The 19731-nt window shown below is 42.1% G+C and overlaps 5 protein-coding genes across 5 annotated transcripts; 3 read left to right on the top strand and 2 right to left on the bottom strand.

Annotated features, from left to right (window-relative positions):
• The first annotated feature begins 1445 nt into the window (after window positions 1–1445).
• LOC108140756 (GATA-binding factor A) lies at window positions 1446–8677 on the top strand. The gene is given in 6 exon segments (XM_041709450.1): window positions 1446–1923; window positions 5076–5117; window positions 5937–6572; window positions 6635–6911; window positions 7391–7551; window positions 7553–8677. Coding segments are annotated over 6 exon segments (1653 nt in total). The 5' UTR covers window positions 1446–1896; the 3' UTR covers window positions 8063–8677.
• A 2718-nt stretch (window positions 8678–11395) lies between these two features.
• Window positions 11396–13267, top strand: LOC108140701 (protein takeout). Its single transcript, XM_017263654.2, has 3 exons — window positions 11396–11630; window positions 12366–12606; window positions 12709–13267. Exons 1-3 carry the CDS (start codon window positions 11504–11506, stop codon window positions 13145–13147), a joined length of 807 nt encoding a protein of 268 aa, XP_017119143.1. The 5' UTR covers window positions 11396–11503; the 3' UTR covers window positions 13148–13267.
• On the bottom strand, window positions 13172–14385 carry LOC108140702 (protein takeout). Its single transcript, XM_017263655.2, has 4 exons — window positions 14213–14385; window positions 13826–14145; window positions 13692–13746; window positions 13172–13607 (listed from the first exon to the last, which is right to left on the bottom strand). Exons 1-4 carry the CDS (start codon window positions 14307–14309, stop codon window positions 13297–13299), a joined length of 783 nt encoding a protein of 260 aa, XP_017119144.1. The 5' UTR covers window positions 14310–14385; the 3' UTR covers window positions 13172–13296.
• Window positions 14386–14961: 576 nt separating this feature from the next.
• Window positions 14962–17905, bottom strand: LOC108140700 (inhibitor of nuclear factor kappa-B kinase subunit beta). The gene is made up of 5 exons (XM_017263653.2): window positions 17707–17905; window positions 15951–17419; window positions 15728–15897; window positions 15266–15664; window positions 14962–15201 (listed from the first exon to the last, which is right to left on the bottom strand). Exons 1-5 carry the CDS (start codon window positions 17804–17806, stop codon window positions 15168–15170), a joined length of 2172 nt encoding a protein of 723 aa, XP_017119142.1. The 5' UTR covers window positions 17807–17905; the 3' UTR covers window positions 14962–15167.
• Window positions 17906–18347: 442 nt separating this feature from the next.
• Window positions 18348–19246, top strand: LOC108140428 (methyltransferase-like protein 23). The gene is made up of 2 exons (XM_017263153.2): window positions 18348–18565; window positions 18624–19246. Exons 1-2 carry the CDS (start codon window positions 18437–18439, stop codon window positions 19236–19238), a joined length of 744 nt encoding a protein of 247 aa, XP_017118642.1. The 5' UTR covers window positions 18348–18436; the 3' UTR covers window positions 19239–19246.
• Window positions 19247–19731: the final 485 nt, after the last annotated feature.

Genomic DNA, 19731 nt, shown 5'->3' with positions numbered 1-19731 from the left:
TTGCATTTTAATGGAGCGAATCTGACCTCTCCATCGCTCCCCGAGAACCTTTTCTTGTTTCGGGCCGATTGCCAGAAACTAAGGCAAATTGCTTGATTAATGACGTCTCCTGGGGTCTCCGGTTGCTTTGCGAGTGATTTGTGGTCGTTCTGAGGTCGTTGACAAATTCCATACAAAAATAGGAAATATCTTTAACGAATCAAGAGCTTGTTTTAAAAGTATATGGATTATTAATTTTTGGCTGTAACAATGATCAATAACATTTAAAACTAAACTTAAAAAAATGTTTATAAATTTGTGTTTTAAAAGTGCAGTTCTTGAGTAACATCATTTTAATCTTATATATATTAACCCTATTAAAATATTTGTAGATATAGGAATGTAGAACCCTCATTTTTCTTTCCACCGAATTATTTGTAATTCCCCTTGCCGTAGTTGCAATTTGAGTCATCATGAATTAATCGCCTACCATTAAGAGCAATATAAACACACACACACATGGATGAGAGATCAATTAATTAAAGCCTGTCCAGATCCTGAGATCCTTTCTCGGGGACAGACACACGCCCAGGCAATTTAACGAGCTGCTGACAATGGGCCGGGCCTTCAGTGCCCACAATCTCGCCTCGGTTTCTGATTGTTATACACAAAAGAAAAATCATATTAATTTTAAGTGGTCAAACACTTGAGAAAGTGCATTACCAAAAATAAATGAAAAAAAACTTAGAATGTTCTGTCAAGAAAATTATGTTTTTAACATTTTCTTTGTCTCGAGTTAATAAAATGGTATTGTATTGCATATAAGAGATTAACTCACAAGCTAGTATGACAGTTTACTAAGAATAACATTTTCAATTAACGAATTATAAGATTTAACTATAAATTATACTGTTTCTCTATAGTCAACAGTTTAGATTAAAGTCAGGATTATATCAATGTTTTCTTTCTGTGTAGTTTAGGGATCAAAATGGGAATGGGATTCGGGATCGGGGTCTGGAAAAGCGGATTAGTTGGGACGAGTGGTAGAGTGCCTACCGTTCCGGGTCTCAAGTGCGGACGGACCTGCTTCAATTTCCCGGCTCAAGTGTGCGGGACATACTTTTTCAAGACTTACATGAAATTGACTAATTTTCGAGTCAGCGCCGCTGCCGGCGTCTCTGCCAACGTTGCACCTACAAATTTTTACCTGTCAGCTGAGTGCATCCCGCTCACGCCCATGGCGATGGAGTGACATTGCTAGGAGTGGAAGGGAGAGAGGAATGAGAGGAGCGACGACGGACTGCCCATTGATGAAATTGACTTTTTATGTTGTTGCCGTTGACTTCTTGCCGATCCGCTGCCGGCGTCGCAGTCGCTGCCAACGCCAACGCCTGGAACTGGATCTGGATATTTGGGATTAAGTTTTTGTTTACTTCGAGGCGTTTTTTAGTTTGTTTGTTCGCCTCAAGGAAGTCAGTCGGTGTGCTCTCGCTCTCCAAAAAAAAGCCAAACAACAAAAATTAAGACAACCGAGGTAGAGACAAAAGCTACGGAATCGGTTAAGTGCTCGTAAATGAATTAATACGAAATTTATCGTTTTATAGGCCACATTAATCAAATGCCTTACAACAAGGCCCATAGAATGCCACATAAATAATAAACAAACTTCGTGTAAAAGTGCCATAAAACATTTCTGAGCTTGTTGCAATTAATCTGAATGCATTTGTGATACGATTAATTATTTACACTTCCCAACGTCACCGTGAATATCAATAGCCATAGCAATTCAGAATCGAATATATCCATATCGGAAGCTCAATACATATCGGTTTCAACCTCAACTTGAACTGAGCTGCGTGCGTGCCCATTAATCATTCTAAAACGAGCCGTGAATCGCGAATTATTCGGCCATAAATCATGGGCATCTTACTAAGTGATGGCGATGTAAGTTTACCTCACGTTTTTTACTTTCTACAAAATATGTCACCGAACATGTGCTTCAGCTTCTTTTTTGACCGGGGTAACAAGTTTACAACTTGTATAGCGGATTGAAGTCTTTCAAGCATAAAGGAAATTGTATGTAATATTTAATATGAAACTGCGTTGCTGAAATGGCCTGATAATAAAAAACTAAGATCTAGTTTCGGGCTTATATAACTATTTAATTTTAAAGCTTTTATTTTCCTTGTTCGGTTCAGTTCATCAAAAGAATTTATTTCATCTTAGATATCATGAGTATTTTCAACATGTGTGACTTTATCAAACGGAATTTTAATTAAAATTGTTGAGGTTAAATAGGTAGGTTAAATAACTTTACAAATTCAGATTTAACACTGTAAAATTTATACAGATTTTTTGACCATATTTAAACCATCTTTGAAATCCTTTTTTATATGTCAGTTTAAACTCGATCAGAAATAGTAATCAGATTAATTAGTTTCGCATCGACTGTAGTTACTCCTTAATCTTCATGCATCTATTAGTTATATGATTTTCCTCTTATGAGATGAGCCTTGACAGGCGGCAAACTTAAATGGAGCAGCGATTAGGCCAAAACAAAATCCAAGACCGAAACAAGCAACCAAGTTGGCGCAGAAGCGAAGAGAGGGTAATGAAAGGCGGCAGGAGAAAGCGAGGAGAGAACCTGGAAAAGCGAATATCAATGAATGAATGAGTCAAGTGGAGTTGGCTAAAGTGGAAAGGAGTGGATAGAAAAAAACAGGATCCACCACTTGACGGCAGAGCGCCAGCTTGAGAGCGGGAGAAAAAAAGACAAGACAGTAACACTTAAAGCGCCGCTCATCCTCATTCTCCACTTATCCTCTGCTCCCCGCCTCCTTTGGGATCCTTCTTCTCATCCTGCTTCTGACTCTTCTGTCTTTGTTTTGTTTTTGCCGGCTCAAGTGGTTTTCTCTGTTTGTTTTTGTTCCTTCATTTGCGGTGACAAATTATTAAGGTTATACTCGGTGTGGGTATAGGTATCGTTATCCTCTTTTCTTTCTCTTCTCCTCCACACTAAAAAAAAAAATGTCAAAACGCATTTAAATAATTTTAAAAGAAGGCAAAAATTAAATAGAACTCAATTATCGGTGTTTCCAAAAAAAAATTCTTAAAGTCAAAACTTCCAGAACTGATCTTATCGGTTAAAGGCACTAAAAATTTTAAGAACATTTCAACACAAACTTTTTAATTTTAAAATACTTTAAAAGAACATCACTTATGGAAAAAAAAATTTGACGTTTGCAACAAATTTTTACCAACTAAAAGAAAGCGATTAAGAGTTTTTAAAATTGTTGATAAATTTATTGAAACATTTTACAAGACTTAAACATTTTTTTTTCTTTTTCTGTTATTTTTTAAGTGCACTTTTGTGAAATTGATTTTTTATGGATGTTTATTTGAATTCTTCGCCTCCTTTGGGGGATTTGGCGGCTTGTCCCTTTTGCTGATCGCTTTTTAATAAGCGCCAAAGCGCCCTCTTCTTCGCTCGCACATTGGAACACCATGCGTACATACGTCATGATCCCTTCGATCCGTTCTCTCATCCTTCTGCCTTTTGCTTGCCTTGTTGACAATTTTTCGTGTGGTCGCCGCCTCCTTTGATCTCGCCCTGCAACTCCCAGTCCGACTCCAGCTCCATCGCCATCGCATCTCTCACTCGGCGCTCTCTTTGATCGAGTGATCTTCTAAGGGGAGCGACGTCATTATGCACGCGTGGTCAACTCTTTGATTGCCTCCGTGTCTCTGTCCCTTTCGCTCTCATGCTCCGCTGGAATTTGAGGAATTACAGCCGAAATTGTTGCACTGATCTTCAACTAGCCCCCTCCTGCTCGCTCAATTAATTTGTTTTGACAGTTGCGTGTTGAGTCTTAAATATTATTGCTCATACGTCATGTTGCACTCATCAATCTGATTTCATATCTCATAATTTAATGCCATTTTGATAAAACATTGGCAAAGTTATTTCGGAAATATATTATGAATTCTGGCTTAAAAATAAGTTAAAGTAGCCACATATGAACGCGCGATTCATTAAATCAATTAATACAAATGTGCTACCCAGACAAAAGGCGTTACAAGCAACTACAAAAATCTCCGGAACGTACCTGAAAAGTCAAATTATAACATAATTATATCAGTCTACTGTTAAACTCAATTCCAAAAACTCAATCCTGCACTTTATAATGATTTAAATGTAATTTTTGGCTTATTAATCATTGCAATATATAGTTAAAATCACCGGCGGCTTTTTAAACAGAACTCCCGGGCATCAATTTGTTATTCAACAACTTGACTGCGCGCGATTACGTTGAACTGCAATTTTAAATCTTTTAATATCATCAATATTACCCAAACTTTGCCATTCCCAATCCCCCACCCCTTAAGTGGCCATCTGTTTACAAATAAAATTTATTTGCGTCCCCCTCGAGGCAAAGGGGAATGAGAAAAATTAAAAATTTCATACATCATCGCATTAAATTTGTGGGATAAGATAAAGACGTCAAATGTTTTCCCTCTTTTTTATTTGACTTTTTGGTGCTGACTGTAAAGGCAATTAAAAAATATATTTCAATATATCCGCATAAATAAAAATATGCAATTGGCGCCTTAATTGAAACCGATGTGAAGCACAGATTTCGATGATCGCTGTCGGGCTTTGTTATTGTTTTTGCTTTTTTGGCTGTTGAACTTTTCAGAAATAGGAATAAAAAAAAACTGAGTCTGAATAAATATTAAAGTGTATGTGGGGGAAAACAACGAACGCCACTTGAAGTCTTTTCCCTCATTTGGTGCAAAAATGTTGAATGAACAATGAAAACTTTGTACGGAATAAAAAAACAATTATTAATATTAAATGGCCACACATTTTTGTTAGGAAGGCAATTAATTATATTAATGCAATTAAAATTATTTTAATTATGCTTTCATCTGGAGTAATAATAATGGTAATTAAATCTATATATTAAAATTAATGCAAAAATAAAATGATATTAATTTTGTAACAATGAGTTTTAGTTTATATTTTGTTTAATTTTCATAAGTTTGATAAACCATACGTATTATGCATCATTATAAGCTCATTTAGCTCTTTTCAGTTGACTCCTTCGAATGCTGCAATCTTCTTTATAAAATCATATGTACGTGCTTCCCCAATTTATAATTTCAAAATGAGCACCGAGTGCCTGCAAATGACACTTTATGGCCTGTCCCTTCTCCACCACGCAGAAATTGAAGTGCCTACGCACCAGATAAGTGCTGCGAAGCAAAAGATACAGATGCACAAACTCACGGATGCCAAGATACACGAGCAGTGCGAGATGCAGAGAGCGCCATTAACTCGAGTTGGTAACCTAAAGGGCGCAGTCCGGGAAAACGGGTTCCGATTTGGAGGAGGAGGGGGAACCGCTGCCGGGGGAGGGCTGAAGAGCAGACGCAGGAGCTGCAGCAAGAAGTGAAACCAAAATGGCTGCCAGCAAGGGGAGTTGCCCAAGAGCCAGAGCATCCAATGGCAGTCCCCGAACGAAAGAGATGGAAATGGGAGCTGGGGCAAAAGGGACAGGATCTAAAAAGGGATGGAATAAGAGATGGCTCTTGGGAGATATTACACAGCACTATAAATAAACTTTACACAGAGTGGTCATTATTATTGACTATTTCACATTCAACAACTAACTTACAGACGTGAATTTTGTATATGTATCAAATTAATTTCTGTAAATTTTAACAAAATTACTAAAACAAATTAGCGTGTTGAAAGATAAGGACATTCTTTAAATGGATAACTTAAAAATTGTAAAATGGTAGTTTTAAAAGTTTTTTAAACATATTTTAATCATTTAAGTCTTACTTACTGACTGATTAATTTTCTTTATGTATTCTTTCTTGTTAATATATTATTTAACCTTTTTTAACGTCTGTAATATCTAACTAATGATTTATTTTTCGTCTCCTTGCAGTCCACATCGGATCAGCAGTCGACACGCGACTATCCGCATTTCAGCGGCGACCAGCACAACGTGACGCTGCCGGTTGCCTCCGCATCCGCATCCGTATTCGAATCCGCTTCTGCCTCCCACGCCGCCGCCGTAAAGATGTACCACAGCAGCGCCGTAGCGGCATACACGGACCTGGCTGCCGCCGGTAGTGCGGCCAGCGCCGGAGTCGGAGTCGGGGTGTCCGGCTACCACCAGCAGGCCGTAAACGCTCCGGTTTACGTGCCCTCCAACCGCCAGTACAACCACGTGGCCGCGCATTTCGGCAGTGCTGCGGCGCAGAATGCCTGGACCACGGAGAGCTTCGGATCGGCACACGGCCAGCTGCCGGCGCAGTTTTACTCTCCCAACGCCGTGATGATGGGCTCCTGGCGCAGTGCCTACGATCCGTCGGGCTTCCAGCGATCCTCGCCCTACGAGAGCGCCATGGACTTTCAGTTCGGCGAGGGACGCGAGTGCGTCAACTGCGGCGCCATATCGACGCCCTTGTGGCGGCGGGATGGCACTGGGCACTACCTGTGCAACGCCTGCGGACTGTACCACAAGATGAACGGGATGAACCGGCCGCTGATCAAGCCCAGCAAGCGCCTGGTGAGTGCAGTGAGTAGTCCCCTCCGATCCATTCCAGATTTCGTTGCTAATTTGGGTCTTCTCCTTGTTAGACTGCTACCAGGAGGATGGGCTTGTGCTGCACCAACTGCGGCACCCGAACAACAACCCTGTGGAGGCGCAACAACGACGGCGAGCCAGTGTGCAACGCCTGCGGCCTGTACTACAAGTTGCACGGTGTGAACCGACCACTAGCCATGCGCAAGGATGGCATCCAGACCAGGAAGCGGAAGCCCAAGAAAACGGGCAGCGGATCGGCGGGCGCAACGGGCACTGGTTCCGGATCGAGCTCCACTTTGGAGGCCATCAAGGAGTGCAAGGAAGAGCATGGTAAGTGGTCACTAATTCGATTGGGGTGGTCGTGACTGAAAGGTTAAAAAACTAATAGTTTTTACTTAAGAAGATGATCTCGTTTGATCAGTATTTTACTTAACCAGTTTTTATTAAACACTTAAGCTTTATATTAAATGTTTGCAAACTTGTTGTGTGCAATGTGATGTTTTTCGAAATCTGTAATAGTGGAACCCACAGTTGTATTTATAGTTTCATAACTTTTTGCATTCACAACTAATGTCTCTAAAACGGAAGTTAAGTTGGACTTTCAAATATTTTTTTAGTGGATCACAAAAGAAATCAATAGTTGTATTTTGATTGCAAAGGAAATATATTTATTTGGCTCATCATACAAAACATAAGAGATCTGTAGAAACTTCGAATTTAGCAAGGAAACCAACCTTATTCACTAATTATGCCAAACATAAGCTACATTTTCCAAGACTTTAATCCTGTCCCCCTTTTTCCACCGCCAGATCTCAAACCCTCGCTGAGCCACAGCCTTGGTAAACTGCACACGGACCTGAAGACCACCACCGGCAGCAGCAGCACTCTGATGGGACACCACAATACCCAGCAGCAACAGCAACAGCAGCAGCAGCAGCAACAACAGCAGCAGGCGGCTCACCAGCAATGCTTTCCCCCACTATGGACAGGCGGCGACGCCACAGCAGCACCAGCAACATGGTCACGGCATGACTCCGACCTCCGGCCAGTCCCAGTTGGGTGCTCGCCAGCTCCACGGAGCGGCAGGATCGCAGCTCTACACGCCCGGCAGCAGCTCGGGCGGAGGCAGTGCGTCCGCCTACACGTCGCACAGTGCCGAGACGCCGACGCTGAGCAATGGCACCCCCTCGCCCCACTACCAGCACCACCACCATTTGGGCGGATCCCATGGACACCATGTGACGGCAGCGGCCCATCATCACTTGCATGCCGCCGCAGCTGCCGCCGCGTATGGAGTGAAAACGGAGACGAGTGCCACCAACTATGACTATGTGAACAATTGCTACTTTGGTGGCACCTTCGGAGCGTTGGGCGGAGCTGCGTCCACGGCGGCCATGGCGGGCGGAGCGGCCAGCGAGTTGGCCGGCTACCATCACCAGCACAACGTCATCCAGGCGGCCAAGCTGATGGCGACCTCGTAATCCCTAAGCACTGGACATTGGACACTGGACATTGGACACTGGCTCTGTGATGTGATCTCCCTCCTCCACACCAATTGCACCTAAACGTGAAGCCTTAGTTGGAATCATTGCATTGAAAAGACTTTAGACATTAATCCCACTCGACCCTGCTCGTATCTCCATTTCAATCAAGTTTCTCAAAATCATATAGACTTTAAAATTCAAAAATCCGATATTTTAACAATTATGATTTCGCCAAAATTTAGTGGAAATTGGAAACTTAAACAGTGGTTGTTTTTAGGTTAAAATCTGCTGAATAGCACTTAGTTTCTATGTCGTGTAAATAACTAATAGCAATTCTCGTTGTACAAATATACGTTTATATATGTGTGCTTAACCATGGAGCTATATATATGTGTACAGATATTTTTTATCGCTTCGTTTATAATTCAGTTCCATATAGTTCTTTATCATAACTCTTGTTCAACTAGCTTAAATATTGTATGTGTAAACCGCACTTCCCCCACCCACCCTTTTCATAGAACATTTAGATGTAGTCGTACGTATTAGTATAGTATTATTATAACTCTGCTCCTTAAAATATGAACGCTAAATAAAGATTGTATTCAAATATAACACATTTTTTAAACAATGATATTTGGGTAAATGTTAAAATTCGTATTTTCTAGAGGGTCTTTCCTTTAACATGCTTCAAAATAATTGAGAATACCATTATAACATATAAAAATGTTTTTTTTACCTACGGTAAAATGGGGATTTATGTAGTTGAGCTTTTGTTATCGCTTAAACTGAATCAAAAAATGGTTGCCTACTTTTGAGCTGCTATTATTTTGCTACCTTACCGATTGATCTTCCAAAAAGTAAAATGACTTAACATCTACATATTCTCTGAATACGTTATATTTGAAGTTTATTATTTATAAAACGTTACTTTGTAAGCAGTCAGCGTAACCGTCAATCAAATAGAATAAATTGCAATAAAAAAAGGAAACATATAAGCGAAGTAGTGCCAAAATATCGGCCCTTTTCACAACACTTGCTGACGGGTTAATCGGTCAATGCCAGAGCAGCGCCTGCAATCAAAATACAAGCTAAAATCAAGTGAAAAACGATAAAATTAGAGGCGTGATCTGCATGCCAAGGTACCAAATTAAAAAGCCCAATCGAAGCTATTGAACTCTTGGCTCCAATTGCACGTGACCAAAGGCGGATTGCGGTGGGAAAGCCCCTTCAATTATTTGTTTTATTTACTCTTATGACATTGCAAAAAATGTAGCAAAAAAACTGGTGCCCAGTGATTGCATCACTTGGGGCATCCAACGTTTTCAACAAAAAACCTGGCATCGAGGAATGCACCAGCAAGTGTGAAAATAAACGCCAATAAAACTTGAACCGAAACGAAAACAAACCAAATCGATTGCGAACATTAAACTCGTTTGTTTGCCGTTCAAAGTAAATAAAATGCTTGTTAATAATTCAAGTCGAAAGTTGCGCAATTCCAGGCTATACGAGTGAAACAACTTTTGCCGGTTCGACAGCTGTTCAATCTCAGCCGAATTGTTTTTATTTTGATGGGCCTCGCCAGGCGAGGAAACAGCCACAATTAAATATATCGCAATCCCCAGACACTGGTCAACTATTGCAAACACCCGCAATTTCGGTAATTTCCGCACGCGACTTTTTTGTCCAAAAGAAATAAGATGAGTTGTTTGGCTATTGTCGCAACATGCAACATTAAAATATGCCAGCCCGTGCAGGAGAAAGATTATAAGTCACATAAACGGTAAGGCCCAAATTTGCATATTCATGTTTTCGTAAACTACGGCAATTAAGTGACTGCCAAATGACAAATGAGCGCTGGAGATGAAATCGTGAGAAAAAATTTTAAAAACTACAAATGGAATTCAATGCAAATATATGAAGTAAGTAAGTAAGAAATCTGTCGGCAAAAATTTACCACCTTTTCTTGTTTATATAATTACTTTATAAAGTAATTTACATTCATTTATAATCGAGTTGTCTTAGCGAATTTCTAGATATCCCATCGGCAAACCTAGTATGTGGGGAAAAGTTTTTTGATTACTTAACTTTATTAATAAATGATATATTTAGTCTGCTTAATACACGTAATAAAGTAGTCTAAAAAATCTATTGTAAAACGTTATGTAAATTAACAAAGTATTCCAAATAAATTTAATAAATAGTATAAATAGAGATAGCCGAACAAAAAAAATTTGACTGAGGTAGGTCATAGTTTTAACGATTTCTACAAAATCACTTAATTCTAAATGTAATACTGTACAACATTTTGATATCTCTTCCCGCTCACGATCAGGTCACTGGACCACCTCTAGGCCCTATGTTAATTGGGGAGACTGCGTAACAGAAACTTGCAACCAGAGTGCACGCGACAGCCGCCAAAAGGGGAAAGGGGGAAACATGGGGATGTGAAGCCTCTGTGGCCCGAGGCATTGGAGCACGAATGACCAGAAAACCGGACTTCACCCGTGACAATGAAGGGGCAAGACAGCGCCGTCGATCCCAGACAACTCCAACTCCATCTCCGATCGAGCCATGTCTGCGTAATACCAGAAGTAGTCAACAGGTGAACAACTTTGGAGGGAACTCCGGTGGAACTGGAAGCAGGCCAGGGGGACGAGCTGGGCGGCTTTTGGCTTTCTGGCCATATGTTGGCGTGTGTGTGGCGCAACGTCCATAAACATAAACAAGCTGGGAATCGGTGGCGTTTAAGCGCCGAACGAAAGTAAAATTGAAAACAACATAAGAGTCCAAATATCAATGCAACAAATAAGCCAACACAAATATTCGGTCAAGTGGTGCAGTCTTATGCACTACAATTGGGAAAGTTGGAACGCTACCTTCAGTAATTACTAACAAAGTTAGTAAACGAGTTGAATAGCTTAAATAAATTAAATTGTTCGCACACCGTCATTAAATAACTTTCATTAATTATAGTTTATAAAAGTACTCAAATAATTTACTTTCTATAAGTTGACAAAGATAATTAAATAAAGTAATTATTTTTTTTTTAATTTAAGACCCGTCCTATAATTTAAATTCCCCAGGTGATAAGTGCATTTTACACTCTTTTTATCGAAATTTTTTCCGTGGTCACTTGACAAGCGGGAAAGGGGGTGTAAACGGGTATACGGCGCCGCCAGTTCCGAAATTGCGGAATTCGTAATGTCAGTGCGGGCAAAAAGAGTATGTAAAACTGGCCGCAAAAGCAGCCTACGAAAAAGTCATAATACCATGGCCTTCGATGGTTTCGTCCGACTTTTCTCTTGGCTATCCCGGCACTTGGTCTCGAGCCATCGTCGCTAACGGTCGCGCGCATCGGAAAACCGATTTAAAACAACAAACTTAATTGTCGCTTTAAGGATACCTGTCGCTTTGGTGTTGTTTTTTTCTTTTAAAACAATGTTTAACACAACATACTGGAAGTTAGCGGTTAGTTTGGGCGTTATCTTCTCGGTTTTAGTGACACAAGGCACCGGGGCGTATACGCGCGAAATTGTGAACGATAAACTTCCGTTGCAGGAGAGACGTAAGTAATAATAGCTATTAGCGCTCATAAGGAAAAGTGTTTTTTAAAAATTACTTAAGAAACATTAAAAAATTTTATACAAGTTGTGTAAATAGAGAAGTTAATAAAATAAAATGTGATCAAAAACTTGCAGTAAAAAGTTCATAACTTTTCTAACTAACCTGCAGTTCCAAAGTCAATAACTTTCCTTGCATACGTCTGATTGTAAATGGTATATCTTTAAAGTCTTGTGGCGTAAGTCTCTAAAAATCTGCGTTTAAATCTTGGTGTGTAATTTCGGATCGAATTTTTTGATATTTTGATGATGTAATTTCTTAATTTACGAAAAATGGCTTTGCTGAAACGTGACCAGAAGCCAGCAGTTCTTAACCCATAACTTTTCTTACAGACGTCTGATTGTGAAGTGGTATATCTTTAAAGTCTTGTGGCTTAAGTCTCTAAAAATCTGCGCTTAAATCTTGGTTTCTTATTTCGGATAGATTTTTTGATATTTTTATGAAATAACCATTTCCTGGATTGCAAAAAAGTGCAAAATATTCCACTTTTTTTATTACTTAGTCGAATGCTCAATATTTTTTCGCCACACAATAAGGTATCAGAAGTTTTGTAGGTTAAAAGTGCAATCGGCACTACTTTTTCATTTCGTTAGTGGTGTTTTGGTTTGATTTTACATTAAAAGCAATATCAATAATTAAATCAGTCTTAAATGCATTATCATAATCTTGTGTCTTTCAGCTCCGTGGCTGCAGACATGCAAGCGCTCCAATCCCAATGAGGACAAGTGCTTCCGGCAGCTCTTTGAGGGCTGCTTTCCGGCCCTGGCGGCAGGAATTCCGGAGATCGGGGTGAAGAGCTTTGAGCCACTCAACATCGACCAGGTGTCGGTGTCAAAGGGTAGTGGCAACCTGGTGCTGTCCGGCGGATTCCAGAACCTCGTCATTCGAGGACCTTCAAACGCGACTGTACGTCGAGCCAGGTAAGAAAATAGATTTTGGGAAGCAAATCAGATAAACCAAATGAAAAAGTACTTGAAATTAATAAAGAGATTATAAACTTATACGTTTATTTTTTGCTGTAGCTTGGATCTGGAGCGGCGCCTGCTGAACTTTGAGCTGGAGCTCCCTCGACTGCGAATCCGGGCCAAGTACAACCTAAAGGGAAATATCCTACTGCTCCCACTCATCGGCAGTGGAGACGTTGCCATGGCCCTGAAGAACGTGCACACCACCGTGTACACCAGGATCTCCCTACGCAATGAGACGCGCACTGGCGATGAGATCATCCACATCGACGAGATGAAGGTGGGCTTCGACGTGGGCGCCATGCGCATCCACCTCAAGAATCTGTTCAATGGGAACGACATCCTGGCGGCCTCGATCAACTCGTTCCTCAATCAGAACGGCAAGGAAGTAATTGCCGAACTGCGTCCAGACTTGGAACTGGGGCTGGCCGACATCTTCCACGGCCTGTGGAACAACGTCTTCTCCAAGATGCCCACCAAGCTTTGGCTGGTTTAGTGGTCTACGGATCCTCATCCGCTATTTATGTATTATATTCATAATTTATTTCGCATTTAATTGTGTGCTTATTTGTAGGCTATTCTTTGTACTACGATTAAATCTTTAAGTTGGATAATACACTGTTCACCAGTCTCCACAGTCTCCATTTAGTTACTGCCCCTGGGCAGGAGATCATCGTAGCTGAAAGATGAGAAAAGCTTGTCCACGGAGGCTCTCAAAATGTCCACTAGAGCCTTGGACATCAGTGGACGCACTTCCTCGGCCAAGGCCTTCCAGTTCTCGTTGAGGAACTCGTTCATCCGGTCGCCCAAAGCCTTGTCTCCGTTGAACAGGTTGTCCAGGTGTATGTGTACATCTGATAGCTCGTACTTGACGTTAACCGTGTTGATCTTAAGATAGTTGGCTCCATTCTTGTTGTATTCCTGTCCGATCAGTTCAGTGCGCATGGTGATGTTTGCTGCACAACAAATTAAATTTTTTATTACAGAAAAATGATTGAATGTATACTACATTTGGAAGCCCAGTTGATAATATAACTTACTTAGATCCACCTTGCAGTGGCCATCGCCAAGAAGAGGCATCATCATGATTTTTCCCTACGAGAGCAACAGTTGTACTTGTAGTTATGTTTGTTTGGAGTGGGCTTACGAAGTGACTTCATACTATTTTACTGACCTTAATGCTGTAGTCTGATTCCATGTGCAGATTGGGAAAGGTCAGCGACACGATGAACTTCAGCTTTGAGGGCTCCAAGCGCATCTCGTTCACTGTGTGCTTCGAAATGCCCGTGACTTTCACGTTCCGATACACGGAGTGCAGATAGATGGCACCGGAGTCCTGGTCCATCTTCACCTGCGGAACGACCAGTGGCTCCATGGCTGGTATATAGAGCTCGGGAATGCCGTCCATCAGTCGCGGTCGCAGCGCTTCATAGGATTCACGGGCGCATGTGTTTAGGTCCGGGGAATCACGATGGCATACCTTGAGGAATGATGCTGCATAGAAATCAAATAGTTAAATTGTCGTTTACTATTCAACTGATTTTCATTTCAATTTACTCACGCAGTGACTTCTTCGTCGGAGGCTTAGCTGTTATCCAATCCACCTGCAGTACAACTCCTAGGAGCAGAAGCAAACCGATCGACCAGTGTAGTTTCATTTCGTGCTTCCTTGCGATTCTTGTAGAGCTCTGACAGTGGTCACCGGCAAACGGCTTGTGGTGGCTGCCTAGCTGCTGGTATCGCTTTTATAGCCACGTCTGGCATGGCCAGAAGCCCATGAATTCGCGGTTCTGCCGCATGTGCAATTTCTCGTGACATTGCAATCCTCAGCAGTTTCATTTCAATTGACCAAGCCAAATTATATACAGCTGTTTATTCGCAAATTAAGCCGCCTGTTATATACCATATATGCTTTGAAGTTTTTGTTTTATCTGCCAGACAACTTTTAACCATTAGAAAAAGATTGACAGAAATATAGCTCAAGCTTATTGCTTATATTATTATACACAAAAGAACTATAAGCAACCTTTAAAATGTAAACAACATATTTAAAGATTGTCTTGGTTTTACCAAGAATTTCTAAAGCTCAAAAGCGGATAATTTTGTTTGGTTTTAGGTATATAGGTATAGGTTTTATATAAGCAAGGCTCGGTGAAAAATTATAAGTAAAGTATTTATATGTGAATAAACAAAGCCGACATTGGGTTTGAGCCATCTGGAAAGCAGGCATTAAATATACGAGTCTAACTTCCCCACTTCACGCCAATTTGAAATTCAATCGGCCATGAAAACATTACACTGTGGCGATAATTATTAACATGGATTGTTTTTTAATGCTGAACAAAACACAAATCATTCTGAGATGAAAAACATGCACTTTAGTTTCTGAGAAACCATTAAAGCTAATGAAAATACCAATTGGGTGTGATATAACAAAATAAAATCGAATTTTTCTATGATTTCGAATGGAGGCGTAGTGGTGAACTCCGGCGAGACTTCTGTACCAACAACAAGCATTAAACGTGATCGATTTCCATTTCACGGATAAGCCTTAAAAAGCCAAAGATTAACTATTAATAAAAATATGAAATAAAATTTTTAGATATTCACTTACATGCTATTAATCCTTTCTGCCTCGTCGATAACACTGGCCGTGCCTAGAGAGTCAAATGAATCCGCATTGGGTTGCCCATAGCTCATAGTAAGACGGTCCATCGCGTCGCTAAGCTGAAGCATCTGAGATGGTGCTGTGCATATGGGCTTTACCATCTTCAAGTGCATGCTAAATATCTCTCTTTGCAAGTCGGCAAATTTGATTAAGAGAACTGGGACGGACTCCTTGCTCTTAAAGAAAAGAAAGTGCAGTGCATCAATAGCCTTGGAGCGTGATTTAACCTCGCCATCTCTATGCAACTCGAAACGAATAGTGACAAACTTCTTGAAGGCATTTTTTAACTCAGCCGGTGAAATGGTCCGTTGTCCGTTGCTCAGGTAAAGTTGGTAAAAAGAAGTTCTAAAAAATAAAAACAAAAAAGCTATGTTATATTTTTCATGTCTGCTGTCATCACTGTCTTACGCATCGAATATATCTCGCTCGTCAAGATCCTTCAGCAGTTTATTTGTGGTCTGGACCATGCCCCGAGCACTGCGTAAGTTGGATTCAAAGTGTCCCTTGATTGATTTTGCGCTTGCTGTGATGGCTTCATAATTATTTGCAAGCTTCTCCCACTCTGCACCGTCGTTAAGCTGAAATCAGACCAAATTAGAAGTAAACCAAATTGTTTCGGGCGTATAGATACCTGAACGGTCGGACTTTCTACTTGAACTGCTGTTCGCAGGCTTTTCAGCTGTTCAAACGCATAGGTGGTAGTCAGAAGCTGCGCATTAATGCTGTCTATGAACGGATTGGCGACCATTTCGTCCTCCAGCGTGAGCGCATGCTCGTTAACACCGGACAGGAGCATCTTGTAGATAGCTTGCTCCTTGTTGAGCACGTAGAACATGTCCAGAGCTACGCGTTTGACCACCCATCTCTCCTCCAACTTTAACTTGTTGGTCATAAACTTCTGAGCGAGAACCGACAGCGTTTGCTCGGGCACACTGTAGTCACATTCTTTTTTCCCTTGAAAGATGTACAGCATCACAGGGGGATTTTTCCGCTTGGCCGACCTGCACGACTCCTTGCTAGTGTCGTTCCACTCCTCCACATACAGATTCAAGGGCTTAGTGTGCGGCGTGATTTGCTTGTGTGGATGGAAAGTAGGCAGCGCGCAGTATACATCCTTTGCGTTCATTCCGGTGTCGCGAACAATCAAGCGAATCAGATCCTCCATGGTCATGTCAGCCGTAACCGCATACTCCAGTCGCTTGCAGCAGTTAACTGCAAACATAGTAAGCACCTTCATCTGGTTCAGCTTGTCGAGCTCAGCGAAGACGACTGGTACTGATTGTACTTCATCAGATGCCAGCTGGCCGCGTCGCTTGTAGTCTGTGTCCAGCGGGCAGCGCAACCATTTGGTGAACGCCTCGGCCCAGGGCTGCGACAGATGGTGCTCCTTGGGCAGTTCGAACTGATTTTCAAAACGACAGCTTTCCTGTGGATCCTCCGTGATGGCAATGCAATTGACGGGCTTCTTAAGCAAACTGAGTAGTATATTCTTTGGCGTCTGGTGTGGTATGAATGGCAGCTCGCCCGTGGCCAGCTCGTAGGCAATAATTCCCAGTGACCAATAGTCCACGGCAGAGTTGTAGCGGCCCGATTCCACCACTTCGGGGGCGAAGTAGTGCCGGGTGCCTACCACACTTTGTAACATCGTTTGGTCGGGAGTTACTCGCGCCAACCCGAAGTCGGTTAGCTTGTAAACCTTCTTTCCATCCTCGCCGCGTTGGATTACAATGTTATCCGGCTTCAAATCGCGGTGGCAGACCCCGCACTTGGAGTGCAGGAAGTGCAGGGCCTGACGGAGAGCGCCCAGGATCTGGCGCACTTCGAACTCCACCAGTCCGTTGGCGTTCTCCGGCCTCTGCAGTCGCTTCCTCACATCGCCGCCGTTGCAGTACTCCAGCACAATCACAGGCAACTTGGCAAGGTGCCTGGCATTAAGGAATTTCACGAAGTCCGGATCCTCCTCGTCCAGAATCACGCCAGCCACAATGTGAGGGAAATGCAGGAACTGGCGTGACCAATTGAACTCCTTGTTCCAACGTTCGCTCAGTTTTATTTGCTGATCGGCACCCAGAGAGTTTGTGTTCTGCATATGTTTGGTGGCTAAATGAAAGATAAATAAACAAACATAAGTGGATTTTGTATGTGCGACGCAGGGACTGGCTTTCGGCTGACTCAGCCAAAGGGCTATAAGCTCTATAGGCTATGGACTATCGCATCCGGGGACCACACACGCGTAGAAATCGGCCGGGTGGCCTTGCTATCAGTGCACCACCGGGAAATGCTTGCATCAGCCTGATTTCTGCGAATTGCACACAAACACACAACACTGGGAAAAGCATTTCCATATATGTACGTTGTGTGGGGCCCAAAAGTTGTTTATAGCTCACCGATTTCCCGGCCCGTCGTCCGGTTTCGCCAGTGGAGCACCTCACCGAATCCGCCCTGGCCCAATTTGCCACAACACTCCCATTTCCCAAAGGAGTTCATCGTTTTACTTTTATCTTCGCTCTTTAATTTACGCAGCACCTTTGAAGAATCCCTCCATCGCACAGCGAATCTCAAAACTTTTAAACGATCCTTAGAGATGGGCGATGGTTGAGTTCGTGAGCACTTGTCCCAGCGTTCAGCAGCACCACAGGGTCTCAAATATTTACATTATGGGTGCGCTTAGCTGAAATAAGTGTTCTGGTAGAATTTTGACGGGTATAAGCCATAATTAAATTTGAAATTGTAGAGCAATTTTTATAGATTGAATTTAATTTGCTGTGTTATTTAAATATCTTTTATTCTTTCTAATCGGAGATTGTATAACACAAATCTGTAAATACTACTAACTATAAATTTTTAATAAAAATAAAATATTTAATATTTTTTGAAAAAATTCGGTAAAGTATGTAACCTTTAATAATTTTTTTAATTAATTTATTGTTTGAACTGCCGGTACACACCAGCTGCGATATTCGCGTTAGTCACGGATTACCAAGCTCACCTCCAGCATTATCGATAATTGTATCGTTTCTGCTTTGGCATCACTAATCAAACAGGTTGTAAACAAATCTCTGAAAAATAGCAACAGTTTAGAAAAAAAAAGTACTATTCCTGCATGCCCGTGTTAAAATGCGTTTCCACATGAAGAGCGGCAGCGAGGACAACGACATTGTGGCAGCCACAGCCACCGCCGAGCACATCCGTAAGTTCGTTTTCAGCGGATCCCCCGCCGAGCGCCTGGAGATCAAAATACCCGAGGTGAGATTGAGGACCAGGTGTTTCCGCAGAAACTAATCCTTAAACAATGCACCCATAGCTGCTCCAGGGAGCGTACTCCTTCTACACGTGGCCTTGTGCCCCAGTACTAGCCCACTTTCTTTGGGAGCGACGACAGACGCTGGCCGGAAAGCGCATTCTGGAGCTGGGGAGCGGCACCGCCTTGCCCGGCATTCTGGCCGCCAAGTGCCGCGCCCAGGTGGTGCTCACCGACAACTGCATCCTGCCCAAGTCGCTGGCCCACATCCGCAAGTCCTGCCTGGCCAACCAGCTGCAGCCGGGCGTCGACATCGATGTGGTGGGCCTGAGTTGGGGCCTACTGCTGAACAGCGTGTTCCGACTCCCACCTCTGGACCTCATCATTGCCGCCGACTGCTTCTACGATCCTAGTGTTTTCGAGGACATTGTGGTAACGGTGGCCTTTCTGCTGGAACGGAATGCCGAGGCCAAGTTCATATTCACATACCAGGAGCGGAGCGCCGACTGGTCCATCGAGGCGCTGCTCAAGAAGTGGAAACTGCAGGCATTGCCCATCAGCATGGACGACATTGGCAAAGAGTCGGGCGTGGATCTGCTTGAGTTTATGGGCGGACATACTATACACCTGCTTGAAATCACGCGCGTCGAAAGCGGTGGCACAATAAATTCTATATAACAGTTTTACAGATCATGATTTAATATATTTACATTGGATTCGGGCTGTACTTGCGAAAAGCCCCATAGCTCTATCATTTACAAATTCAAATTAAACATTGCCTGCATATGTTGCATATCGATAGCATTCACGAAACCGATAAAACTCACGAAATCGATAATGTAACGATAAACGTTAAAATCCACTATCTAGGTGATGTTGCCAGATCAGCCCGTCATTTTTGAATGACGGTTAAAAAGCAACCTATTGTGGTCGATATCTGGTAAAATATTAACTTTATTGAAAAAAAAAGTCACAAAACAAAAAACGTGTATTTCAATTAGACCATGAACACTTGTTTGGATGTGTTTTTTGATAAAAGAAAAAACAAAAATAACGGCTCTTATCGTTTTTTTCGAACAAATCGGTCTTTTTTCGTAATCCAAAACGCATGGATCCCGAAAATTTAAAAATGATTGGGAGTTGGGGCGAATCACTACTCTACACTATTTTC

This window comes from Drosophila elegans, unplaced genomic scaffold (genome assembly GCF_018152505.1).
Source record: "Drosophila elegans isolate 14027-0461.03 unplaced genomic scaffold, ASM1815250v1 contig_476, whole genome shotgun sequence".
NCBI classification, from domain to species: domain Eukaryota; kingdom Metazoa; phylum Arthropoda; class Insecta; order Diptera; family Drosophilidae; genus Drosophila; species Drosophila elegans.
This window is presented reverse-complemented; position numbering and strand designations above follow the sequence as displayed.